Source organism: Nannobrachium achirus (assembly GCF_963921795.1).
Source record: "Nannobrachium achirus genome assembly, chromosome: 1".
NCBI lineage: Eukaryota > Metazoa > Chordata > Actinopteri > Myctophiformes > Myctophidae > Nannobrachium > Nannobrachium achirus.
Genome location: NC_137810.1, coordinates 30,901,366 through 30,927,296, shown reverse-complemented (window position 1 = coordinate 30,927,296; position 25,931 = coordinate 30,901,366). Strand labels below are relative to the sequence as shown.

At 45.2% G+C, this 25,931-nt stretch overlaps 1 protein-coding gene across 3 annotated transcripts in view; it reads right to left on the bottom strand.

Moving 5' to 3' along the window:
• mast2 (microtubule associated serine/threonine kinase 2) overlaps positions 1–25,931 on the bottom strand; it is a 237,522-nt gene that overhangs the window by 53,807 nt on the left and 157,784 nt on the right. For all 3 annotated transcript variants that reach the window (XM_080722675.1, XM_080722676.1, XM_080722677.1), the window contains exons 5-6: positions 10,641–10,732; positions 342–417 (exon numbers count right to left, since the gene is read on the bottom strand). In XM_080722675.1, the coding sequence (XP_080578801.1) occupies positions 342–417; positions 10,641–10,732 (168 nt within the window). The remainder of the gene's footprint in view (positions 1–341; positions 418–10,640; positions 10,733–25,931) is intronic.

Below are 25,931 nucleotides of genomic sequence, written 5' to 3'. Positions count from 1 at the left end.
GCACTGAAACCACAAAACCAAATAGTGTTTGATAAAGTAAATGTTAAGTTAATACTATTTCCTGAGTTCTTTGTAAATTTGGCAAAAAAAAGAAAAAAAAGAAAAACTAGCCAGTGAGTCTGAAAAGGTGTGACTCATGAACCATGATGTATGTTTTAAAATGTACATTATGTTGTAGTAACTCCAATCAAAAACTTATCAACATAGCAAATATCCTGTACACCTTGTGTTTGCCTGACAAAACCGTTTGACCGTCACCTGCGTGCGTGCGTGCGTGCGTGCGTGCGTGCGTGCGTGCGTGCGTGCGTGTGTGTGTGAGACCAACAGGATGTGTGTCTCACCTGCGGGCAGGTATGAAGGAGAAGTGTGCCGCCGTGTTTGGAGAGAAGTTGCGAGGGCTGTCCAGTGGACTGGTCCCTGGGAGAGAGACAGGCAGACACACAGAGGAGAGAGAGAAGACAGTGACTGGTTAATTATGACAGAGGATGACTTGATAGTTGCTGTTTATCCTAAGCATGTATTAAAGTGTAGTGACACTTTGGTAGAGGTTCCGTCGTGAGGTTACCTTGACTTAACTCCAAATATTGGAGAAATGTCTTGCTCCGTTGCGTCGTTGATTAGAAATTGATCATCCAATATAGTCTCCTCATTGATTTACAATGCACAGTGAAACAGGTCTCAAAGTCACTCTTTAAGCCATTATATAAGTGCCTTCTAAATCAGTGGTTCTCACACTTTCAAGAGTTGTAAAAAAAGGTCCAGATGTAAAGCGGATGTACATGCAGTACAAGCTCGCAGAATAGCCAACACAAAAATCTAAAATGTCACTTCCCGGTTTTAACGGGTTAAGCAGAATAAGCACAGAAAAAAAAGTTTATTTTGCTATTTGTATTCGGAATTGTATTCCGGATCTCCAAGTTGTAAAATCAACAGGAAGGGGTGCCTGCTGGCCTACTGCTGGCCTATACTATACTATGCCTATACCACTTAGGCATTGCCACATAGGCATGGCGTCGCCAGTGTAAAAGCCAAAAAACGAAACAAGAAGTTGACATTTTTCTTTCAAAACAGAACACTAAATGCTGTACTGTGTTTTGGGATGTAATTGGCAGAATCGGCTTTGTCTGCATTATGTTCTAAAAGAGTGACAAGAGTGGTTTCACTTTGCAATGTTAGTCAGTCAATGAGGAGACTACTTTTTGAATATTAATTTCTACTCAACGGAGAAAGATATCTCACCAATATTAGGAGTTGCATGCACTTTAAGTTAGTTTTTACCGTGGCAAAAGTAGCATGTAACTTATAACAGTCAAGTCAAATATAGCACATTTCATACAAAGTAGACTCAATGTGCTGAGCTTCAGAGAATTCAGAGAATAGATATAGCCTACTTGCCCTACTACAAAGTACAGTATTACCACACACACACACACACACACACACACACACACACACACACACACACACACACACACACACACACACACACACACACACACACACAAAATATAGCATTGAAAATAGCTATATTCTATCCACACATTCACATGAACAGTGTTTTGAATATCACTTATTACTGCGGCAATGTCAAGGCAATAAGTGCTACTGGAATCAATAAACAGCATGGTGAGGAACTGTAGACCGTGGCCCAGATCAATGTACGGCCGCAGGCCTCACATGGTGGGACTTGAGGCAAGAGTAAACTAAACATAGCTATCCTCCTCACAATATTTAAAATGCATAAAATATTCAATTGAGAGCTAAATCTGACAAAAATGGCCCCTGAGTACACACATTCACATATCTTAAGTTTAGCCTCCGGTAGAACTGATCCCCTGTACAATTGGCGTCAAAACCTTTCTACTGGCGTTCACTGAGCTGATGAAGAGCTGACCTTATTAGCATAAGAAAAAAAGGTGTGTGCGTGCGTGCGTGTGTAGGCATACTGTCTATCTGTGTGTTTGTCTTTTGGGATTGGTTCACTGCTTCCTTCATCCCAGCTCCTTCTCAGTGACAATGAAACCATCCCTCAACCCCTCCACTCACTTCTAATCGTCATCCTCTTTTAAAAGACTTTAGCAAAAGAATGACGGCTATTCAATGAGGACAGAGAAAGACGAAAAGACCCTAGTGGACCGAGAGAAGGACGGGGAAGGATAGCGGTGAGTGAAGGATTCCCAAGAGATGAGAATGAATGACAGATGAGATAGGAGACAGAACTGAGAGTGAGAGAGAGAGAGACAGACAGTTTGATGGAGAGCACTCGTTGGGTGAATGAGTAGAACAATCGGACACTGATAAAGATAACCGAAGCTGAGACTGTGTTCACCTCTCTAATTGGACAACAGGGGAAGAGTGAGTAACAACTACACAGACAGAATGGGACCAGACTTCCATTTGAAGATGAAAAAGGTAGACAGCGACATATCATGTGAGATGGAGGGAGAAAGATACGTAGAGAGAGGAGGGAGAAAGATATTGTTGTTGTAGGGTGAAAACCTTGTATGTCCAAAACTGTTTGTTTTGTATTTATCATTTAAAAAATGAACTAAACTAGTGAAAACTGCCGATCTACAAGCACACAACGCCTCGCACACGGAGGCGTTGTGTGCTTGTAGATCTGCTGTTTTCACTACTTTTGTGAGACGGCCTTGTATGATGAAGCAGGGCTTTGCTTTGCGAAAGAAAAGATACGAGGTTTCTGCCCGACAGTGACAATATGAGAGAGCACTTTAGAAAGCGGCGAGGAGAAGAGGAGGGGGCCCGGGGGACCAGCCAAACAGAGATAGAAGGACAAAAGTTTACAGAGGAATAATACTTAATTTATAATCCATTGTCGTGACATGTTGTTGTGCCACAAATAGCAAAGCTCAGAACGCAAATAGCAGAACTCACAAGCTTTGTGCTCATAACACGACACATTGGAGGCTTGTAGATTGGCTATTTTCACCGCAAAAGTCATGCAACAAGTTATTATAAATTCAACGAGATGATTGGTACAAAACCGAAATTAAGGGCAACAGTTCAACCACTGCTCTAAGTAATCTATAATGCACAGAACCACATCCGTATGTTTGTGGGTACAGGCTGCAAAATAGATTTTGAGATCCTAATTTCACATTGTAAATACATCCAAAAGCCCCAACGCATGACAGTATTTCCATGTAAATAACCAATCTGTGGCCATGCTTGAATAATGTCCTCTAGGTGCTAACAACGTTACTGTCGTCTGGGGACGCTTAGGGGTGGGAAAAATAGATGGCCCTATTTCAGATTACCATATGGAACATTGAATAAGCAACACTGAGTGCGTACAAACACACAGCCTACACGGAATGAAGCGTATTCAAGGACATATCGGTGTACAGTAGAGGAACACAACACCGTCGGGTGCAAGACTGTCAACTCATAATTCAGGAGGAGAATGCAAATCCATTTCAAACGCACAAGGGGAGAGAAAGGGAGTGTTGAAGCATAGCATGGAGAAGTGGGAGTCAGGGGGAATAGATGGAGTAGTTGGACATTTCCACATTAATTATGCAGCTGACAGGCCTATAGCAAGAGCAGGGTATGTCTTATTTTAATATGGGCCTTTGCGATCTGTTAGACTGGGAGAGACTGGGACCTCATTCGCGGTAGCTGAACTGGAACTAAAGGTCTGGAACTGTGTGTGTGTGTGTGTGTGTGTGTGTGTGTGTGTGTGTGTGTGTGTGTGTGTGTGTGTGTGTGTGTGTGTGTGTGTGTGTGTGTGTGTCTGTGTGTGCGTGCGTGCGTGTGTGCGTGCGTGTGTGCGTGCGTGTGTGTGTGCATCTATCAGGCAAAGCTCAGTTTAAATGGCCTCAGAGGGGCTATTATAAGGCACTGGGGGAATAAGCACACACTATACTGTGTTACACAGCATGGTTTCATGGTGTGTGTGTGTGTGTGTGTGTGTGTGTGTGTGTGTGTGTGTGTGTGTGTGTGTGTGTGTGTGTGTGTGTGTGTGTGTGTGTGTGTGTGTGTACAAGTGCGCGCATGTGTGAGTGCGACACATACTCACATTAGTCAAAAAAGTTGCTATCCGGAAAGAAAAGAAAAAGCAATCCAATACCACGTAATGAAGAGAAATTGAATTGAACAAAGTGTGTGTGTGTGTGTGTGTGTGTGTGTGTGTATGTGTATGTATGTGTGTGTGTGTGTGTGTGTGTGTGTGTGTGTGTGTGTGTGTGTGTGTGTGTGTGTGAGAGAGAGAGAGAGGGAGAGCAACTGTGCATGTGTTGTGTGTGTATTTACATGTATGTATGTCAAGGCTAAAGTGCTATTTGGAGATGCTTCGCCGTGGTAATGCAGCTCTGCAACCCTGTGTGTGACATGAGCTAAATGTTAGTGAGCCTCGGGAGATTTCTAGTATGTTTGTTCTAGTTGGCAGGCTGTACGCATATTATGCTATAACTTACTACTGGAAGCACATGGCTTCACATTTCCAAACTACCAAGACTAGAAAAAAGTGTTCTGTACTTGAATTTAATGAGAAGTGCATCGCGCTGCTTCAGCAAGCCTTGTTGAAGTGCCTTCCAGCAGGGAGCTGTAGAACCTTATCTGTCCCCGAGGGCCTCCCACAGCTTCCAACAGTAGAAGGCTGTGGTTCATCAAATGCCGGAGCCATATGACATCAAACCAAGATCACCATTTAATCACACTTTCGCCAAGATTAAAGGAGCTATAGTCAACTTTTTCATTGTAGGGCCGACACTTTGTTTACATCCTAGTCTATAGACTAGAATGTAAACAAAGTGTCGGTCTGACAATGGCCAAAATGTTTTTTTTATCATTATTTTCGCTTTTTGTGGTCATTTTTGAATAGAAACACATATATGAAGCTTATTTTTTTATAAAATATTTTCGAAACATTATTTTTATTTTAGCATCCGTTTTTCAAGAAAAAGTTGACTATAGCTCCTTTAAGATTAATGAATCATTATTAATGTTTTAAATAGTGAAAATGGCTGGACCGGAGCTAATATTTAAACTGCTAGAGGCTTGTGAGGGTGAAGCCAGACCACTGCTTTTCCACTTCAATTGAGCTACTATAGCAACAATGCCAATACTGCTTTGAACAGCGCTGACTCCACAGACTGTATTAAAAAACAAGCTCTTAATGCTCAATGGAGAGCAGCCACAGACGAACAAACTTTCCTAAATGCTTGTTCCTGGGTGCCTTTATAAGGTTGGCTTCTCTTCCCAGCGTGAAATTGCACTCTGATCCTTAGTGAAACCACACAGGTAAAGCACGGCTCCTGACTGCGTCAAGGCTAATAAGACTCCCCGGTGAGGGGATCAAATCCCTGTTGAGATCCACTGGAGCGACGACTGCTGCTTCCCCTCATGGAAATGTGTTTTTTTAAGACAGTAGTCACGCTTACAGACTCAACAACACAGCCGAATGAATAATGTAAATGTGAGCGACGTGTATTATCTCGTCTGTCTCATGTCTCTTTGCCCTTCTTTTCTGCTCTGCGTTCTCATTTCTCTCTCCCCCTTCCCTATCTAATTTTCCTTCTTTGAACCCATTTCTCTTCTTTTTTGTGTCATTCTCTCTCTCCTCTCTCTTCTCTCTGTTGTGGTTGTCGTTCGTTAAAGGTCAGCGTGGTGATTGGCAGGAGAAACTCTCTGGTGTCTTGAAAGCGACCGCTGTTGGTCTTTGTGGCTGTAATAATTCTGTCGTTGTTTGTTTTTGGAGGCCATCTCGCTCTCTACTATGGAAATACTGTGCTGCTGCTCTGTTTGAGCAGTTTTATCCTTGCAGTTTGTTTGTCCCTCAGATTGTCCCTTTATAGTTACAGAGAAAGAGAGAGAGCGTGTCGTTGTTGCCGGTGTGTTTCTATCATTGCAGAAGTAGGTCACACTCTATGTGGATATTACACAGTAAAATCCTCAGCGTTAAATTCTTAAGAGTGTACAAATTCTTTGTACTTTTGTACACTCTCTGAATTACAAAAAGGCGAGGATCCGATGCTCCAGTACTAGTCCCATCACGGGAGAGAAGCGCAGAAATTCCTCTATCTTCTGATACAACAAGCCTATAGAGGGATAGAGACAGACTCCTGGCAGACCTCCAACGTTTCAATCAAAGCCCTTTATTTGCCATTTATTACGCCTGTTTCTAAACATGTCAAGGTTATAAAAATATTTAAATAAATCAAATCCTGATATAGACGCCATGATGGCACGCCCTAGAAGACAGAGAGAGAGAGTGTGATGCACAGAATAGATGAGAGGAATCTCAAGAACTAGAGGCTAGATTAGCCACTTGAACTGTAACGCACCCACTATTCTAAGGGGATCATTCATCAGAAGCTCACAGTGCGTCGCAATGCAACTAGGGTTGGGATCAGGAACTGGAGGAACGGCCTGGTCCACATGGTAGTGGTCCAGGCACCTTGGCTGGTAATCCAGCCCTTGCAGTGTCGCAGGTTCGAGTCCCGATCCTGACAACCTTTGCTGCGTGTCTCCCCCCCCCCCCCCCCCATCTCTCTCCCCGTTTCCTGTCAGCCTACTGTACACCTACCAATAAAGGCAGAAAAAGCCAAAATAATATCTGAAAAAAAAGGAACTGGAGGAATCAGATCCAATTGGTTCCATTACATCTGGGACTGTTTTGTCACACTGTCAGAGCTGGTCTGTGGACATCACATCTGCTATACAATTACAATAACTTTTCCATTTCAAAGACCACCATAACTCTGGACCCATAAGGGTCCATTTGGTTCCATTTGTACATTGAGTTACAGACTTGTAAGGGTCCTCTTGGAACCCACTAGGCCATGGTACTGAACCACGTCATGTGGTCAGCACTATGAAATCAAATCATCTCCATATTTTCAAAAAGTATAAATCATATTTAAGAAATATAGAATCCACACGACCACACCGTAAAAAGGAGAATGCATTATTGTTGATCGAGAACAGCTTGAGTCCGAGTTTAATTTCCTGTCAGCCACAGCATATTCACAAACATACACGCAACAGGAAATAAACCTGGCCCCGTTTAGACACGTTATGTTAAGTGTGAAAAGGTCCATTAAGTGACATTTAGTCCCGTTCTAATTGAATAGCTGCTGGCTTGGCAACGAGCTGACAGTCTGGGCAGAGGACACGCAGCAGGGACCAAGACTGTTGGGGCACAGTAGCCATGGCAACACCGCAGCCGCTGTAGCGTTGAGGTTAAAACCTACAAGCTCACAACGCGTTGCGGATACGACGCGTTGTGAGCTTGTAGGTCGGCTGTTTTCGGGCGCGCGACACCGCCGTGCGACGGAGAATAAAGCCGGCTTAAAGCCAGTCATGTGGAGGAGAGAGGGAAACGGATGGATGGATGGATGGAGAGAGGGGGCGATGAAGTGAGAGACACGGGGCACACTGTGCCCAGTGGGGCAGCGTGTGTGCGTGTGCATGCGTGTGGCAGACCACCGCACAAACACACATCCCGCCCGCACACACTCTCGTACGTCCTGCCTCTCCACTTCTATGTCTGCCATCCGTTTGTTTTGTTCTCTCACTTCCCCGCCCTGCCCTCTTTTCTCTCTTCTCACTTTCTGTCTATCTCCGTCTCCCCTCTTGCCATCCTCTCCTATTCATCTCTCTCTCTCTCATTCTCCAGTTCTCTCCTTCTCTCTCTGGTTAATAACCCTCTCAGCCAGAGGCGACAGATGAGTGGAGGAGATTAGAAGCTGGAGCCGCTGTGGTGACAAATCCATTCACGCGTGCGTGTGTGTGTGTGTGTGTGCGTGCGTGCGTGCGTGCGTGCGTGCGTTCTCCGTAAGAACAAAAGGCTGGAGTGCAGGTTCCTTCGGCTAACATGGCAACTTTTAATGTCGGACAAAAAATAGCGTCTCTCTGTGTGCAGGTGTTGAATATGAATATTTTATTAGACGAAAATGCAGAACAGTACAGTGTGTGGGGTGTGTGTGTGTGTGTGTGTGTGTGTGTGTGTGTGTGTGTGTGCGTGCGTGCATGCGTGCGTGCGTGCGTGCGTGCGTGTGTGCTCACGTGCAAACATCCTAACAGAGTGGCAGCAGGATATCTCATCTACTTAAGATATTTTTACATCAAATAAGTACCAAAACCGGCAGGCTGTGTGTGTGTGTGTGTGTGTGTGTGTGTGTGTGTGTGCGTGCGTGCGTGCGTGCGTTGCCTTTGACTGACAGGATGTAGACTTCCATTATTTCCTCTGGAGGAAATGTCCATGGTCATAACCTGATTGACATACAATTGGAATGACGACACACAGCCCTGGCATCTCTGCTTTAATATCATTAGTCCGCTGCCTGTCTGTCTGTGTCTGTGTCTGTCTGTCTCTCTCTCTCCCTACGTCCATCAGGCACGGCTGTCATTGCTCTATTATCTCTCCATCTTTCATAACTACGGTAACTACCCTCTCTACCTCTCTCTTGTTCAGTCCTGCTCTACGGGGTGCCGTGACATTGTCACACTGACTTTCCAATCAATATGTCTCCCTCTCTCACTTGCTCTCATTCTGGGTAAATTACTCCTAGCCAGTCATCACCCTTCTCAGTCAATAGATTTCATTGCATTGCATTTCCCCATCTTTCTGTGCTTCCCCCTAGCCACCCACACACATTCACTCTGGATTAGAGGAGGCGATGTTGATGAGTTTAGAGAGGCATATCTGTCTACATGCTGTCAATGTGTCCGACAAAATCTTGCCGGTTTGCATTATGTCTGTCACCGTACGATACACACGAGCACACACACACTTGCATGATGGGAGGTATGCACACTTCCACTAACACACACACACACAGCAAAAAATTATTATATTTGACAAGTACAAACCAAGCGTGGAGTGGTGTGTGTGTCTGTCAGACAGTGTAGATACCCTGTCCCTGCGCTAGAAAGAATGCAAATTTGTTGTCTTTAATTTCACCACTAGAACCCTGTGTACTTTGTTAATCAAGATTCTCCATGGGTCTATATTTGTCCTCCTCATATTGTCGTCTATACCAAATGTCTTTGCCGAAAATAGACGACCTACAGTACAAGCTCACAACACGACTACAACGCAATGCACCGTGAGCTTGTAAATCTGCAATTGTAAATCGCAGAATGTTCGCCTATTTTCATGTGGTCTAGACATCTGTGTCAAAAAGGGCTCTAGTGAAAAGCATCAAACGTTTCAATCATTAGGAATCATCAGAGCCACTCTAGCACTGATGATAGTCAATGCCTGCGTAGCCTTCTGTATGCACCAATTTCCTGAGCGCTTCCCTGTAGATGCAAACTGTGGTGCAACTGCGGTGCAAACAGCAGTGGTGGAGTAGAAGTTAAAAAAATGGGAAATACTCAAGTAAAGTACAAATACTCAAAATTGTACTCAAGTACTGTACTTGTAAATGTAGACTAAAAGTTACTTTTTACACAAGTCTTTTGCCCGCAGCTAATGGCAGCGGCGCCCTCTCCAGGGTGTCGCTCAGGAAATCGGTCTATAGTATACCAACAGAGCATTACCACAGGCACAGTATCTTGACCGTATGGTCAAGATACGTGTGTGTGTCATAGAGAGAGAGAGATACAGTGTGAGAGACAGTGAGAATTTTCACTGTAGTTGGTCTGCTGTTCCACTGGAACAGGGCTTTATCAGAACAGAACCCATCATGCATTGGAATTCATGGGGCTCCACACACACACACACACACACACACACACACACACACACACAGCTGTGCATTGCTCAGTGTGCAGTCAGAGCTGTTAATTGGGCTTTGTGTTGCTGTGTGATTCTAGTGGTTAGTGTCAGTGGTAGAGAACAGCGTGAGTCCCTCTGACACACTTAGACAGGCACTGTGCATATGCATGCACACACACACACACACACGCACGCACGCACGCACGCACGCACGCACGCACGCACGCACGCACGCACGCACGCACGCACGCACGCACGCACGCACGCACGCACGCACGCACGCACGCACGCGCGCGCACACACACACGTACGTACTGTAGCTTACCAAAACACAGCTGCAGCAGTCGGTGGAAACATCAAATCCTAGATGTACTTAGATAGCAATGCCATTATCCTGATGACATGGTGTATCCTCCTGACTGTGTGTGTGTGTGTGTGTGTGTGTGTGTGTGTGTGTGTATGTGCGTGTGCGTGCGTTCTTCGTTCGTGCGTGCGGGGCGTGGGTGTGTGTGTGAGAGAGAGAGGGGGGACATCAACACACCCCTAAACTGCAATTAGCACAGAAAGTGGCAAGCTGACAAAAACCCAGTGTAGCAATTGTGCATCGTGTTGAGCTGTGTCTGGGTGTGCTCCCATGCACTTAAGCTGAGATTTAACACAGAGAAAAGGCAATCGACAAACCATGTTGGATGTGAGTGTGTGTGTGTGTGTGTGTGTGTGTGTGTGTGTGTGTGTGTGTGTGTGTGTGTGTGTGTGTGTGTGTGTGTGTGTGTGTGTGTGTGTGTCAGAGGCGTCAATTGGGTATGGCAAGCTATGGCAGATGCCATACCTTGGCTACAGGGGGAAATAATAAAATGTACGTTTCATCGTGCCTGTTGCTAAGGTATGGCAACATGACACCAGTCATGGTGTGTGTGTGTGTGTGTGTGTGTGTGTGTGTGTGTGTGTGTGTTACCTGTGTGTCCATGCAGAGGGGAGTGTGGTCTGGGCAGGGTGGGGGACGTGCTGGACGTGACGATCAGACTCTTTCTGTTGCTGGTTCGACAGCTGAGGAGACACAAGCAGCATGGGTTAGTTCCAGTTCACTTGTATTGTACCTGTGTAGCGTTTACAGGCAGAGCAGAGCAGAGTGGAAGATCACTGGCCTCTACAGGAGCACTGCAATGACCCAGATGTACTGCAACGTCCCCTGTTATTCCGTCTCCGCTAGTGTTAGGTTCATTATTTTCCAACATTTCTCAAACCTTTTACAAGCTTGCGTCGCAGCGTGAGCTTGTATGTTTTTGAATAGCCAAGCTAACACTTTTTTCTCGGGACCTCCTTGAACCCCTCCATGGACCCCTGGGGGTCCCCGGGCCCTGCTTTGAAAACCACTGTTCTATAGCGTCCCTATATGCCTACTGGGGTGAACATTTACAAGGTCAAAAATAGTACCAGCCGTCACAACACGTGTACTTGTACATCGGCTCTTTTCAGACAGATTTGGTATAAAGAGAAAAGGGGGGGGGGGGGGGGGGGGCTAGTATAGACCCCTGGAAGCCACCAAAGTATATCAATTAGTATGCAGGACACACATTTGCTAATAGTCACGTCCACACACACACACACACACACACACACACACACACACACACACACAGTCACACACACACACACACACACACACACACACACACACACACACACACACAGTTCTGAAGCTTGTTATCAGTGACACACATTTGTATATGTCCCCTCTTAGGCCTTTTTTTTGTGGTGCATGCTTTCCCTCATACATATTCTGATTTGTCACAGTGGCAGTTCAGTGAGGCGCGAGCAGCCTGTGACACACGGTGGCCTTCATGGCAGCTCTCCAGCGAAGAGGAACGACAGCGACTCGAGCCCTTGAATCTCAGCTACCAGCACCTCAAAGGCCAGCCAGCCTGCTGGCCTGCTGGTCACTACCATGTGTATTAGTAATGAAAAGCAAGGTCAAGGACGCACAGTACTAGGGATGGAACGATACGCGACATTATCGTTTATCGTGATAAAAAAACGCTCATGATAATCGTATCGTGGAGCTTTAATTTGTCGTGATATCATCCTCTTACACTGGGATCAATTCACCTTTTATTTGCCGAGCTGCATTATCTGGTACCACTTAAACCCTCTATAATTGGTAAAAGATACTTATAATATACTACTTGAAATAGTCTTTTTTTCACTCTCTATAAAATGTCTTTGCCAAAAAATAGCCGATCTACAAGCTCACAACGCGTCGCGTTGCGATGCGTTGTGAGCTTGTAGATCTGCTATTTTGGCAAATGTTCCGCCCAGGATAATGGATTTTGATTATCGCGATAATATCGTAAATCGAGATTTATTTTGTCACAATAATCGTGATATGAAATTGCCATATTGTCCCATCCCTAGGACGTTCGCACTAACAGCAGAAGGAAACATTGGACAGCAGCGCACAATACAAACAGAACCGACTAGAACAAGGCTTTGCAGTACGGAGACTACTAAAAAATAGAATGGTTTCATTATATAATGAAACGAGCCAAGCATTTGTATTCTAGGTTGGCTATTTTTGAACGTATACATGGATAAAGTGGTTAAAATATTTTTGATGCTATATTAACCCTCCCAACTACCCCAATTCATGGACATTTACATAATTGTTTTTGATTTATGAAATATATTTCTTGGAAACCAAAAAAAGGGAGAAATCTACTAGCGAACCATAAATATTTGGATAAAAAAGGGCAAGATTTACTAGTGAACCATAAATATTTGGTCCACGACCCGAACATGCATGGGTACCAGCCCACTGTTTGGGAAACGGTGTTCTAGATCACCTTGAACATGATGTAGTGGTCTAGTCTGTGCCTCGTGTCATGGGACGGACTAAAGAGGTTTTGGGCAGTGGTCTGGCTGGCTGACAGAATATCAGGCAGCAGAACCCTCTTGGGTTGGTCCCAGTTAGCACAGTACATCTGTTTGCAAGGAGAGACGTTATGCACCGGGTCAGACCGAACACCACTGAAGAGTAAAATCCTCAGTGTTAACTCTGAGAGGGTGCAAATGAAACAAATTTAAACTCATCCAATTGGTTCCATTTGTACACTACAAATGGACGAATTAACACTGAGGTACTGTTCAGTGACTTTCAGCCTGACTCGTGCATAATGTCATAATGTCCCTCCTTACCGACAGACGTATGAAGTGGGACCAACACAGAGGGTGGTGTTGCCAAATATTCTCTCAGATGGCCAGCCCACCGCCCAAAAAAAACACTTTAGTTCGTTCCACGACATCGTGTTCAAGGTGATAGAGAGGGTGCAAACGTAACCAATTGGATGAAATAGATGTTGTTCCACTTGTACCCTCTCAGAGTTACCACTGAACATTTTAAGGCCACAGGCTGCAGGCCAGGGACACCACAATTCCCAGACACATTTTGAGGACTGGGGGTCGGGTGGGAGTGGGACAGTGGGAGCATTGCATTCTGATACTAAATTTGGTCTCACCACTGTATAGACTGTGCAAACAGAAAGTCATTTCCAGCGCTCGATGCTCATAACTGCCAGACTGCTGTGATGATGATGACGAGTCTGCAGGCATACAAAGGCTCCCTTTTTGCATAAAAGACGCACCCGCTGACACACAAACTCCTTGATGTGATCACAAAGCGTACTGAGAGAGAGAGGGGGGGGGGACCAGTCATCAGTCAGTCGTCTAATAGATACATGTCTCACAGGAGGAGGTCCTCACTGCCTACAGGACAGACAGTAGAATAGAACATAGTGTGCTCTGACAGAGAGAGGTAGAGACTAGAGAGAAAGATATGGATAGATACAGATAGTTAGTAGCAGAACTCTCCCATTCCCAATACCCAGCTATTCACTCTTTTCCTTCAGCCCTCTTCGCGTCTCCTGCCACTCTGCCTCTCATCAGACAAGCTCTTTGAACATGCTCTCTCCTCTCCTCTCCCCATCCTCTCTCGTGAAGACAGGTCATCCTGTCTCCACCATTTCTTTCCATCTCTCTGACCTTCTTTAGTATTACGTGTTGTTGTTGTGACCCACAGGAATGCTGATCCAATAGCTACACCTGACACCTACCCCCAAAAAACACATGAACCAGACAGCTGGTCCAAGAAAGATGAAAGGGCAGGAACGCGGTAATAGCCTGGGAAAGAGAAACCCAAACAGCGAGACCTTGGACCACCAGACAGGAGAAAAGAGAACAATGGGTATCTGGCAGTGATACAGACTCGCAGGGTTAGCACAGCTGTGGTCTGAATTCATAATTGAATATTGCATCGCCTGTTATTGTGTGAAATAAAAGCAAGACCTGCACCATTGTTGCAGGGGCCAAAAGCTCCTGTAGACACTGTGGCCGACCTCGCTCCGCCTCGCTCTTTATCCTTGAGCAGAAAGCCAACCCCAGACCTAACCCTGGCCCTAAACCTTGAAAAATAAGTTAAGCCGCAGTTTGGCTCCATAAGGTTGAAAGAATCCAATTCCAGCTTGAATCTGAAAATAGTAGTTTTAGCCAAGAGGCAAAGGACTGGGGCCCCGGTCACTACTGGAACAGGACAGTAAACTGGGAGTAAAAGTGAGAAAATATATATCGTTGCTGTCAAGCAGAAAATGGAAATGAATGCCCTACTTGAACAAATTACAGCATCACACAATTTTTTTTATAGCAGATTAACAAGCTGAAAACAGCACAAAGTGATGCGTTTTGCGCTTGTCGATCTGCTACTTTCGCTATGTTTTGAATTTGAATCCTGAAAAGTAACCGTTTTGGAAATATGAGGTTTCCACCCGACAGAGACAATATCAAAGAGAGTCAGAGTTGGCTTGTGAACCCCAGTCAGTACAAGTGACATTAAAAGCCTCGGAGAGGAATGGTGTCTGTAAAGATAACTTCCTTGGGTAGATTGGCAAACTGGAGACAGAAATAGACTCAAAGGAGGTGTCCCGTGGTGAACTGGGTGACTGAGTACTGAGTAGACCCCAAAAGGTTGAACAGGGTTAAATAAAAAGAGGGAGATTGCCAAGACAGCTCACACCTGTTTGTGTTTGTGTTAGGATAGATGAAAGACAGCGTGATATCGTGCTCTCTGAGGTTAGGTTAAGCGGGCATGTCTGCACAGGCGTGGATTTGCTTATATATATTCAAAACAGACAATGACACCGAAATGTCACCCACTTCATTACACCTGTACACCTGTGATGTGAGTCATGTGACAATAGTTGATTCTGAGGTATGCAAAATTAATGGGGCTCTATTCTGTGCTGGTGGTGGAGGGGTGACGGCTGGGGAGTTTAAAAGGATCCCTGGATAATACGACAAATATGCCTTAATACATTATAATTGTCTTCTATAACTACAATGTAAAATTAAAAACACCTTAAATATTTTATTTCTTCTAGAAATAGCTAATCTTTCACTCAATAGGGGAAATGCCTGTCGCAAGTTGATGATGTCATAAATGTCATGTGTCATTTTTATGGCATGCATGTGCAAAAAAGCAAAACACAAACATATTTGAAATATTGATTTGATGCTCATATTAATCATAGGAAGTATTACGTTTGTTTTTATTTGCACATGCATGCCATAAATTCCATAGGGATAGATCACAAATGACATTTATGACATCATCAACTTGCGACGGCCATTTCCCCTATTGAATGAAAGATTAGCTATTTCTAGAAGAAATAAAATATTTAAGGTGTTTTTAATTTTACATTGTAGTTATAGAGGACAATTATAATGTATTAATTATATTATATTTGTCGTATTAGCCAGTGAAATGTTAGGTAGGTGGACGGGTGGGTGTGTGCGTGGCGTGCGCGTGCCCTTAGAATTCCCAGAAATCAAAAGGCAGACAGCCTTGATAAGTTTTTAATGAAAAAAAGAAAAAAGTGAGAACTGTGTGTGTGTGTGTGTGTGTGTGTGTGTGCGCGCGTGCGTGCGCGCCATACAGATGGGGCAATTCACTGAAGACATAGCATCACTCTGATCCAACATGGCATCTCATCTTTCAAACAGGTGTGGGAGTGTGCAGACCCCACGATAGGCTCACACTGCCAATGTTGCACATCTCAACAGATGGCAGGAGACTTGGGATAGCCATTACACACACACACACACACACACACACACACACACACACACACACACACACACACACACACACACACACACACACACACACACACACACACACACACACACACACACACACACACACACACACACACACACACACTGCCAGGGATCCACTGACAATCTGGGCATGCTGGGCTGTGCCAACTTTAAAATCACCTGTTCACAAACATTACAAAAATAAACTAAAAGTCAACATTACGGAGTTGCATATGGATGCAAGTTGCATCTTACAGACCGTTATATAACACGCGCGAGCACACACGCGCGCACGCACGCACCCCTTTTATGCCCGAGATCCCTTTCTGTAGAACCAGCCACACAGATATGGGCTGTCTTGGCCATCTGTCTTGGCCATATATGGATTATGTTAGTGTGGTATGTGGCCTCCATATATGGGCATTCCCATATGAAGTCCTGTTAGATATGGGCTTAATATTGATGACATCAGGGATCTCCATACATGGGCATAAAAGGGATTCTGTTGTGTGGTCCTCTGACATCACAGTGATGTCAGAGCGTCAAACCCATAAACCGTAAAAGAAACCTGACACAGACAGACGGACACAAGATATGCCTTTTCTCATACTAAACAAAAAAAAATCACACCCGTGTGAACTGAGCGGTGGTTTACCCCCCCCCCCCCCCCTTCCCCCCTGTGTGTGTGTGTGTGTGTGTGTGTGTGTGCGTGCGTGTGTGTGTGTGTGTGTGTGTGTGTGCCTGGTCTGGCCTGGCCTGAACAACAGCGCCCCTCCCTTAACATGTGTGGTCATAAAAGGTACTGCAGGCCTGCAGGCTACATACAGACACACACACACGGACGGACGGACGCATACACACACGGCCACGTATAGGAGACGGTGTAACCACCGCTCAATAACAGACAAGGTCACAACACCTCATGGTGCAACACTTTGTGACTTGATATGTTAGAAAATGTTTAAAAATTTAAGTTGATGATGAGGTTTAAGATGAATACCAGTGGACTGAATGTAGATGTCAGTGTGATGACTTGATCCTAGCACTGATTACAGTCTTAATCTCCTCACCACACACTGTCATGTGACTGGCCACTGCCGCTACAGCATAATCACAGCCAGCAGATGTGAGGAGCCAATTAACACAGCACATGCACCCACACGCGCGCACACACACCATCAACTGCAAACACCAGGTATCAGACAGGTTTTGTGTGTTTGTGCATGTGTGTAGGGCGCACAACTATGAAAAAGGAAGCTACATTGAGCATAAATTTGCATTGGACACGCATGAACGCATGAGCAAACACGTGCACATGTTCTCTCCCTCTCTCAGACGTGCGCGCGCACACACTATTGGCACCCTGATTATAGCCCTTTTAGAAGGGAGGCGGCCCTAGTAATTCATTTTCAATGAGAGGCGGGCGATTATTTGGGACGCAATGAGAAGTTGAGGAGCGGAGAGGCAGGCGGGCGCAGCCCCGTGAAATTCTTGTGCGCGTTTTCATGCATGCTCTCGCGGGCTGGATTGTGGTCATCTTTGTAATATCGCTCACCGCGTTTACCTGCGGAATGATTGTGTTTGTGTCTACACCACGGCGCGATCCCCGCTGATCCAAGCGAGATAATAGTCCCCTGTCTGAAACAGCCTTAAGTCTTCTTAGCAAAAAGGTATATATTATATCGTCTGACGGATGGAAGCCTCACATGTCCAAAACTGTTACTTTTGAGGATTCAAATGAAAAAATATTAAAAGTTGCTCAAATCTGCTACTTTTGAAGCTTTTGTGTGAGGCTGTAGTATGTACTGTATGATCAAGTACGGCATTCATTTAAAAAAAAACACAAACATTTTGAATAATACGGATATAAGAGGTTCGTGCCCGTGAGCTAGGATATATACAAGAGTTATTATCAGTGTATCATCACTCCTCTCTCTTTTAACAAGACGGAGAGTCAACAATCATACACACCCCATTGGGTTCCTGGCAAAGTGCAAAGAATGGACCGCTGCTCGCAGCGTGCACGTGACTTACAGGTATGTGTGCTGCATGCGTACTAAGGCTCTGTGTTCATTATCTCCCTCCAAGCAGGACTCTAACATGCGTGTGAGAAAGCAAGGACACAGCAGGAGGCCCGCAAGGAGAGGGTGCAGCTTCGTAAGCAGACCGCTCTGGGTTTTTCTCTTTTTTCTTCCCTTCACAACCACCATTTCTTCTAGCAGCACAGCAGGAGGCCACCGCGGCTGGAGCCATTTTCACCACACACATTTTTTTTATCGATTTGTCGGTGAAAGTGCATAAAATGGAGGGAGCTTTCTTTAACCACTTAAACCCCTGCAGTAGCTTTCACCGAAAATAGCAGATTGACAAGCTTGTCGATCTGCTATTTTCATCGAGTTTTCAGCGAGTACACTAGTATAGAGCCCTGAGGGACTCCGCCCAACCATAGGGGTTTAAGTGCTTAAGCCCCGTTTATACTTCATTTTGACAGGGTGTCACATGGTGGAAGTTGACTACAGGTACAAGCTCACAACAAGCTTGTACTGTAGGTCAGTAAAATGTTATCACCATTTTAGAAAATGTGCAAATGTGAAAAAGAATAAACTTAATATGACACACATAATGTGTTACAGTGTTACCTTTCCTTGCATTCCGTTTATATACTGAGGCATCACGTTTTTGCATGCAAAGCCTGACACTTAGGCTAGAAGTGACCGATAGAATAATGATAAAGAGTAAGCCCACAGAGAGAGGAGTGGGCAGTAATCAAACCCTTGTTTTTCCATCTTCTTATTACACACACAGACAGCAGTGGCACTGCTGTCGACAGGGAGAGATAAAGGAAAGCAGTGATGAGCAAATAGCCATGACGACAGCTCATCAAACGGTATCACCTTGCACAAAGATATATATAGCCATATGAGGAAGGATGCGGTGAGAGTCTATGTGGATAAGTATCTCTGTTTAAACTCATTTCCCCCCCCGTCCACTCAATAGTCTTGTTGGTATGAGGGTTGCAGCCAGCACAGGAAATCAATGTGTGCGTGCGTGCGCGCGTGTGCTTGCTCCCCTTGTTATCAACTGAACTCTCAAGGCATCGTGCCTCTATAGCACCTGTGGATGGAGAACTGGTCTGAATCAGAGTAAGTACTGCTGTTTTAGTTTTTGGAGCCGGGTTCCCAGCTATCAAGAGCGATGAGTCCCTTCTGCTTAAAATGATTGCACATACAGTAACTGACGGTAGGCCAGAGCAGAAGTCCAAGCCAGAGGTTGTCATCTTTATACTGTCTTTATATTATTTTTTTACCTTCGTGAGCGGTGCTAACCGCTCCTACATCTGGCTTTGTGTGTATGTATGTCTGTGCTGCAGAGCTTGGCATTGGCCAAGATTCGTGGGACGCTCCTCATAAAAAGCACCACTCACTTCACACTGGGTGTGATTTCTGTTACTACTTCTCTGCACTTGTTCTGTACCCTTACCTGTATCTTTGCTTCTTCCTTGCCGCGGTGCTGCTATGACTAACTGTGTGTCCCTCAGGAGTAATAAAGGTCTATCTCCAACCATCTAAGTGGCGTAGCAAGAGATGCAGAATAGTACCACTGTCACTAGCCAGCAACATCCTGTGTGTCACATTAACCGTACGTCAGTGCTGAATCGTTACCCCATGATTCACTGAAGACTTGACATGACGGCGGTGAGTCAACATGTAGACAAGCTTGATTTAATGTGACCTGCTGAGGGCCGGCATAGCAGGAGGTTAAGACAGTGCTATACATAGGTCATGAGTTCTGTGTTGGTGGAGCAGTGATTCTCAACCTTTTTGAGCGGTGGTCAGGACCCCTTGGGGCTCCCTCGAGGACCCCTGGGGGTCCCCGGAAGCCCACGTTGAGAACCACTGCGGTAGAGCACAGTTCTAATCGTAATACTGAAGTCTCTAAATGCTTCCGTCTCATACACACAGCCCAACCCGGTTGCTATGCAAGAGTCCCTTCCCTCCACCACAGACAGAACCCTGGGTGATCATTTACAGCAACTGAGAGTGAACAAATGGAACCGCACAAGTCAAGAGTTAAACTAACACTCAGTAGTTTTCAGTGTACTCTAACATCTACGGCATGTCCCACAAAAATGCAACGGCAACATAACAGGGGGTAAGGTCAGTAAGGGTGGGTGCTCAATGTCATTTTGTGTGTTGTCTAGGTCTATATCTGTGTGTGTGTGTGTGTGTGTGTGTGTGTGTGTGTGTGTGTGTGTGTGTGTGTGTGTGTGTGTGTGTGTGTGTGTGTGTGTGTGTGTGTGTGTCAGTAGCCCCTGTTATTACGTGGGTGGGAGAAAATTGCTGGTTCAAACTGGTACAAAGCACAGCCGTGTCTCTTTCCTGTCTGAACAGCCACTTCTACCATTGACATTACCAAGGGAGAGACAGCAGGAGAGAGACAGAGAGAGAGAGATCAGAGCAGCAAGTGAAGGGACAGACCGAGAGGAGACCACGTAGAGAGGCCACATGCATGATGTCAAGCCTTCGCTCACAAGTTACAGATATCTGAAATGCAATTAAATCAAACGTACACAGTGCTTCTAGGTTACATGCCAGCAGCACTGAGAGTCACGCCCCCTACGGGCAGAAACGCACAGCATGGCTCCCATTTATCCATCACAAGACAACCAGCAAATCTAGTTACCTGACCTTCATCTATTAGAACCAATACAGCTAGGGTTAGGAGAGGAGAGGAGAGGAGAGGAGAGGAGAGGAGAGGACAAAATGAGAGTCTGCCAAAATGACAGCAATGAAGAACGGATGGCTAAAAAATACAAATACAGAGATGAAAGGAGAGAGAGAGAGAGAGAGAGAGAGAGAGAGAGAGAGAGAGAGAGAGAGGGAGAGAGAGAGAGAGAGAGTGTGTACCTCTTGGAACGGCGTAGCATGCTTCTCTCAGGCAGCGAGAAATTGGAGAGCACAGTCCAGAAGGAATCAGACATGCTAAACTACTGTAACACAGCAGATCCACAATCATAACTCTTACATGTACACACAGTCACACACACACACACACACACACACACACAGATATAGATGCAGCGGAGGAGAGGCTAACGTTAGCCAACCGACCCTGGCTTCCACCTGTCACAACGCTACTGCTGCTCTGTGAGTGTGCTCTCTTCTCCTTCCCTCTCTCTCTCTCTCTCTCTCTCTCTCTCTCCTCCCCTCTTAATTCCCCACTCTTCTTGCTCAGCAGTGCCCTCTCCTTTTTCTTTTCTTTCTTCTCTACTCTCTGTCTTTCTGAGGGGAGTATTTTACTGATGCTAATAAAGTGTGTGAAATGATAAGAGAAGAGTATGACAGGAGAGACAGAAGGGAGGGGGGTAGAGAGAGAAAGAGAGAGAGAGAGAGAGAGAGAGAGGGATTTAATTTGATGAATAGCTATCTTAACCAATTTGTATGGTAGAGTATGTACCAATATAAGTGCGATATAACGAGCACATCTGCAGTAGTTGGAGATGGTCTCCCCAGTCCCCACTCTTCTATTGCAAGATTTAGACTCCGACGTCGGGTGGGACACCAACTGGTTGACAATGTCAATAAAGTTATTTGAAGCAGATGGTGGGCTGGACAGGAGACTAGATGCACCACCATCTTCATTGAAGTACAGACATTTTGTAATTAACTCTCTCTGTCAGGAGAGAGAGACAACACACATAAAACGCACATTGTAGCTTTAACATCAGGGAGGAATTGTGGCTTAGCTGAACGTTTCAGTTAGTGGCCATTCTGGTTTCTGGAAAGAGACTTAAAGCACTAGTTCAACCTAAACATTACTTATTTTCGATCAATTACACACCTCATCAAACTTTGAATTCATGGAGATTTTTTGTTTTTGTCGCATACCTAAGCTAATAATTTGATGACCGGCGTGGCGCGTCTTGGCTAATGTGATCTCCTCAGATCAGGTTATTTCAGAGTCTAGGAGCCACGATGGCTCAGTATTAATCCACAGCACATAGATCCTCATGCTGTCAGACTCAATGGTATAATAACTGAACATAATGTGCAACAGAAATACACACTCCTGTGACTGCTTGTGATGTCAGGGTCCGTCGCTGGCATTTCCTTCTTTGTGCATTCTAATAAAAAGCATTAGAGCAGCAAATTAGATTGCGTGGAGCATTTGGGACCGGGCTGCCACTGCGACTGGTATGTGAAGCCACAGACTATATCCCTGGCTGTAGGTTGGCCAGTGGGGAACACTGTAGATTTTGCTAGTATGTGGCGACTGGCAACACATGGAGGGAGGGCGATCTCTTTTGGCGTCCCAGTCCCGGAGACGCGTCCCAACGGCGGGGATCCACCTGGGGACGGAGTGCCGTAAGGTAGCACCTGGAGACGGGGACGAGAATCGTGTCTCCGTCCCCTCCCCACGGGATGGAGCGCCCCCAGGTAGCACCTAAACCAAACCTTAACCCTAAACCTAACGGCAGCAAAACTAACGCTGGTGAAATGCTAACCTGCCGACGCTCCGTCCCCCCATGGGTGAAATGCTAACCTGCCGACGCTGGTGAAAGCTAACCTGGTGAGTGGATAACCTTGCAGACCCTGGTGAAAGCTAACCTGGTGAGTGGATAACCTTGCCGACGCTGGTGAAAGCTAACCTGGTGAGTGGCTAACCTGCCGACGCTGGTGAAAGTTAACCTGGTGAAATGCTAACCTGCGTCCTGTATGTGCGGGGACGCGAATAGAGATCACACTTGCTGTACACATGTCTACCTGGAACAACAGATCTCGACTGTGAGAATGAAGTGTTCCTGAAAATGTGGTTTACAAGTAACCACTTAAGAAGCCCTATTTACAATGGTGTCGTGCGGTGGAACTAGCCAATCTACAAGTTCAGCTTGCATACTGTATATTCTATTTTTGCTATTTTCTATTTACAGTATGCTCGAACATCTTCGCATATGGCGTTTAATTTGACCTGGGGTACTTAAATGAATTTGTACCGAGTTAGAGGATCTCAATGTACTGTGGGTACAGTACATATATATAAGGTCTCTCATTGCTTCCAAAAAACTAGCGTGTGTGGAGGTGTCATAATGGAAATCTAGTTACCTATGGAAGGTGGAACTAATGTAGTAGGATTAGTGTGTGTACTGTAGTGATGCAACGGGACAAAACTGAACATTGTGCGTTGCATGTCAGAGCTAGAGTGGTGTGTACTATGTTCTGTATAGTAAATTAATTACAAACAAGATCTAAGACTGAACTTATTCTATACTGCTACAAGTGGCAATAGGGCCTTAACCTGTTAAAACCCGGAAAGCATCCGCGTCACAATAATTTTAGCCACTTTAATCTGCTATTGTTTTTTTTTTATTGTAAAGATTTGCTTTCAAAGCAAACATGTTTAACTAAAATCTGGGAGTCCCTGGAACAAATACATATCACATTGGGGATTCTTGACATGAAAAGTTTGAGAACCACCGATATAGAAAAATAGTTTTGTTTTTTGTTTTTTGAAAACTGTAGAGTAGACTCAGTCTCGGGTCTTAATTGAAAAGTAGAAGTGGCGCTTCACCATCATCCCAGGCCACAGTGGATATATCTCAACTTCACCAGATGACAGCTCATCCATCATTCACGATGATGTTGTCACACCCAGAATGATAGATAGTGAAATGGGATTCAGTGACATGCAAGGGCTGTATATTCATTGAATACTTTCCTTCCAATGCTGCTACACCTTTTATGAAATATACGAGACCATTATTAGGGATACATGACAAACGCTTCCACTGCTAGTTCCACTGACCAATTCATTCTTAAATCTTAAAATAAAATATCTATTATTAGTGTATTTAGGGCTTGACCTTGCAGGCCACAACTGTGAAGAGCAACAGTGTTAAACGTATAAGCCAAGAGACAGACATGCAGGCCTCTATGGAATCCAAATGACTGAACTCAGTCATGGCGACTGAGAACTTTAAGCCATGTAAGATCCTTCCCAGGCCTGCAACGTCTGTACAATATGTATACAGTAAAGGCAGGTGGTGCCTTTCAGTACACAGACATCATAGACGGCTTGTGCTATATTACTAGCTACCTACTGTATCAGGTGTGCCACATTCTCTGATGCGGGCCTACACCTTTCTCCATGCTATCTCAACATCATGCAGTGCTAACATCAACTTGCTTGCGTAAAGCTTTACAGCATTACCATGTTAACTCTGACTGCATACAGACATGGGAAAATGTAGCAGCAGCTAATGGAATTTAAAGCTTTTCAACCTCCTGACTAACACTGATGTCACACAGACAGCAGCAGGTCACCTGAAGGCAACGTTGTCCCCAGCCTTCAGTCAGGCTTCTGTAGTTATACCAAAAGCAAGTCACCAGTGTGCTGGGGATATATGTGCTGGAATGAAGGGGCATTAAGGGCATACAATGTGGAATGAGACATGAAGCCCTTGAGAACCTACAGCAGAGAGACCTTCGTGATGCAAACCCCACAGCAGAAAGTCATTTAAAAAGCTCAATAAGAGGAAACGAGTTGACATTTCAGGACTTCTGGGAATTCCTCTGTAGCAACCAACAAGGACACACAAAAACGCGTGCGTACAGGGAACACGTTCCAAGACAAAATAATTTGTGCCATCTAACAGCAAAACAAGTACCTTGTTCTGGTAACAATATCAGTAACACAAACACGTGCGTGCGTTCTCTCTCTCACACACACAAACACACTGCACTGCTTACAGTTAGCCACTGTATAATGGCCTTTCAGTTGTGTGTTCTTCCCAGTAAAGGCCAAAGTCACAGCAGCTAAAAAGACAGCATTTCTACTAAATCATCCCACAGCTTGCCGGGTCTCTTAACTACTCAATAGAAGATCAGTGGACTAAAGGAAGGAGGCGCGCGTGCGCACTGCCGCGCACACAAACACACACAAGGAGGCGCACGTGCGCACTGCCGTGCGCACACACACACACACACACACACACACACACACACACACACACACACACACACACACACACACACACACATTTGTATTACTATACTTCCGAGGACATCAACATTTTAGGACAGCAATGTTTTTCTTTTAACACTAACCCTAATGCTGGAAATTACTGATCTACAAGCCCACAATGTGTTGCAGCACGATGTGTTGTGAGCTTGTAGATCATCTATTTTCTGTGCGTGAAAAAAGTATAAATGGGGTATAACTCTAACCATAACACCTAAACCTAACCTAAATGTCTAATCCTAACCCCGACTTGGATCTTTTCCTAACTGTAAATTTGACCATAAAACAACCATTTCTCTTGTGAGGACCAGCAAAACTGTCCTCACAATGTCCATTTTTTTGAATTCTACTCTAATTGTTGGTACGTTTGGCCCTGACAACAGTGACAAGTATAGCGTGCGCACACACACGCACACACGCACACACACACACACACACACACACACACAGGTCTTACCTCCAGAGGAAGGGGTTGCCTCCCTGGCGGACCGGGGCGGAGAGAGGACCGTCGGAGGAACAGAGGGAGGGAGAGGAGGAGAGAGAGGAGGAGAGGAGGACCAGGGGGGGCTGGATGACGGAGGGATGAAAGGAGGTGGGAGACAGCAGGTGCTGGAGGAGGCTGCTGTTGCCGTGGCAACGCAGCTGAGCTGGCGACCAGATTCTGCCGAAAAGGAGGGGAGGAGGAGGATGAGGGAGGTGGGGGGGGGGGGGGTACGGATGGATGTGAGAAAGGACCACTGAAGCAGGCGGGAGGGTGACTACAGGTGTGTGTATCTGCTGGTAACAAGGCAGTCTGAGGTGACTAGAGGGTTTTGGGTTGGGAAACATGACCTCAACAACAGAGAACTCGTAATAAAGCTAACAAATTCTGATTCTGAACTACATTTCTCAAGAGCAAATAAGAGAGAAAGATAATAATAAAGAGAGATGGAGAACAAGAGTCATACACGAGGCACTGCATTATGGGCAGGTGTTTTGTGATAAGAGCATAACTCTTTCTTTCCAAAAAATAAACCCCCAGAAATTGGTATCTTGAGAGAAGTCCTATTTAATTCATTTTCCAATCGCCTGTGTGTCTGTCTGT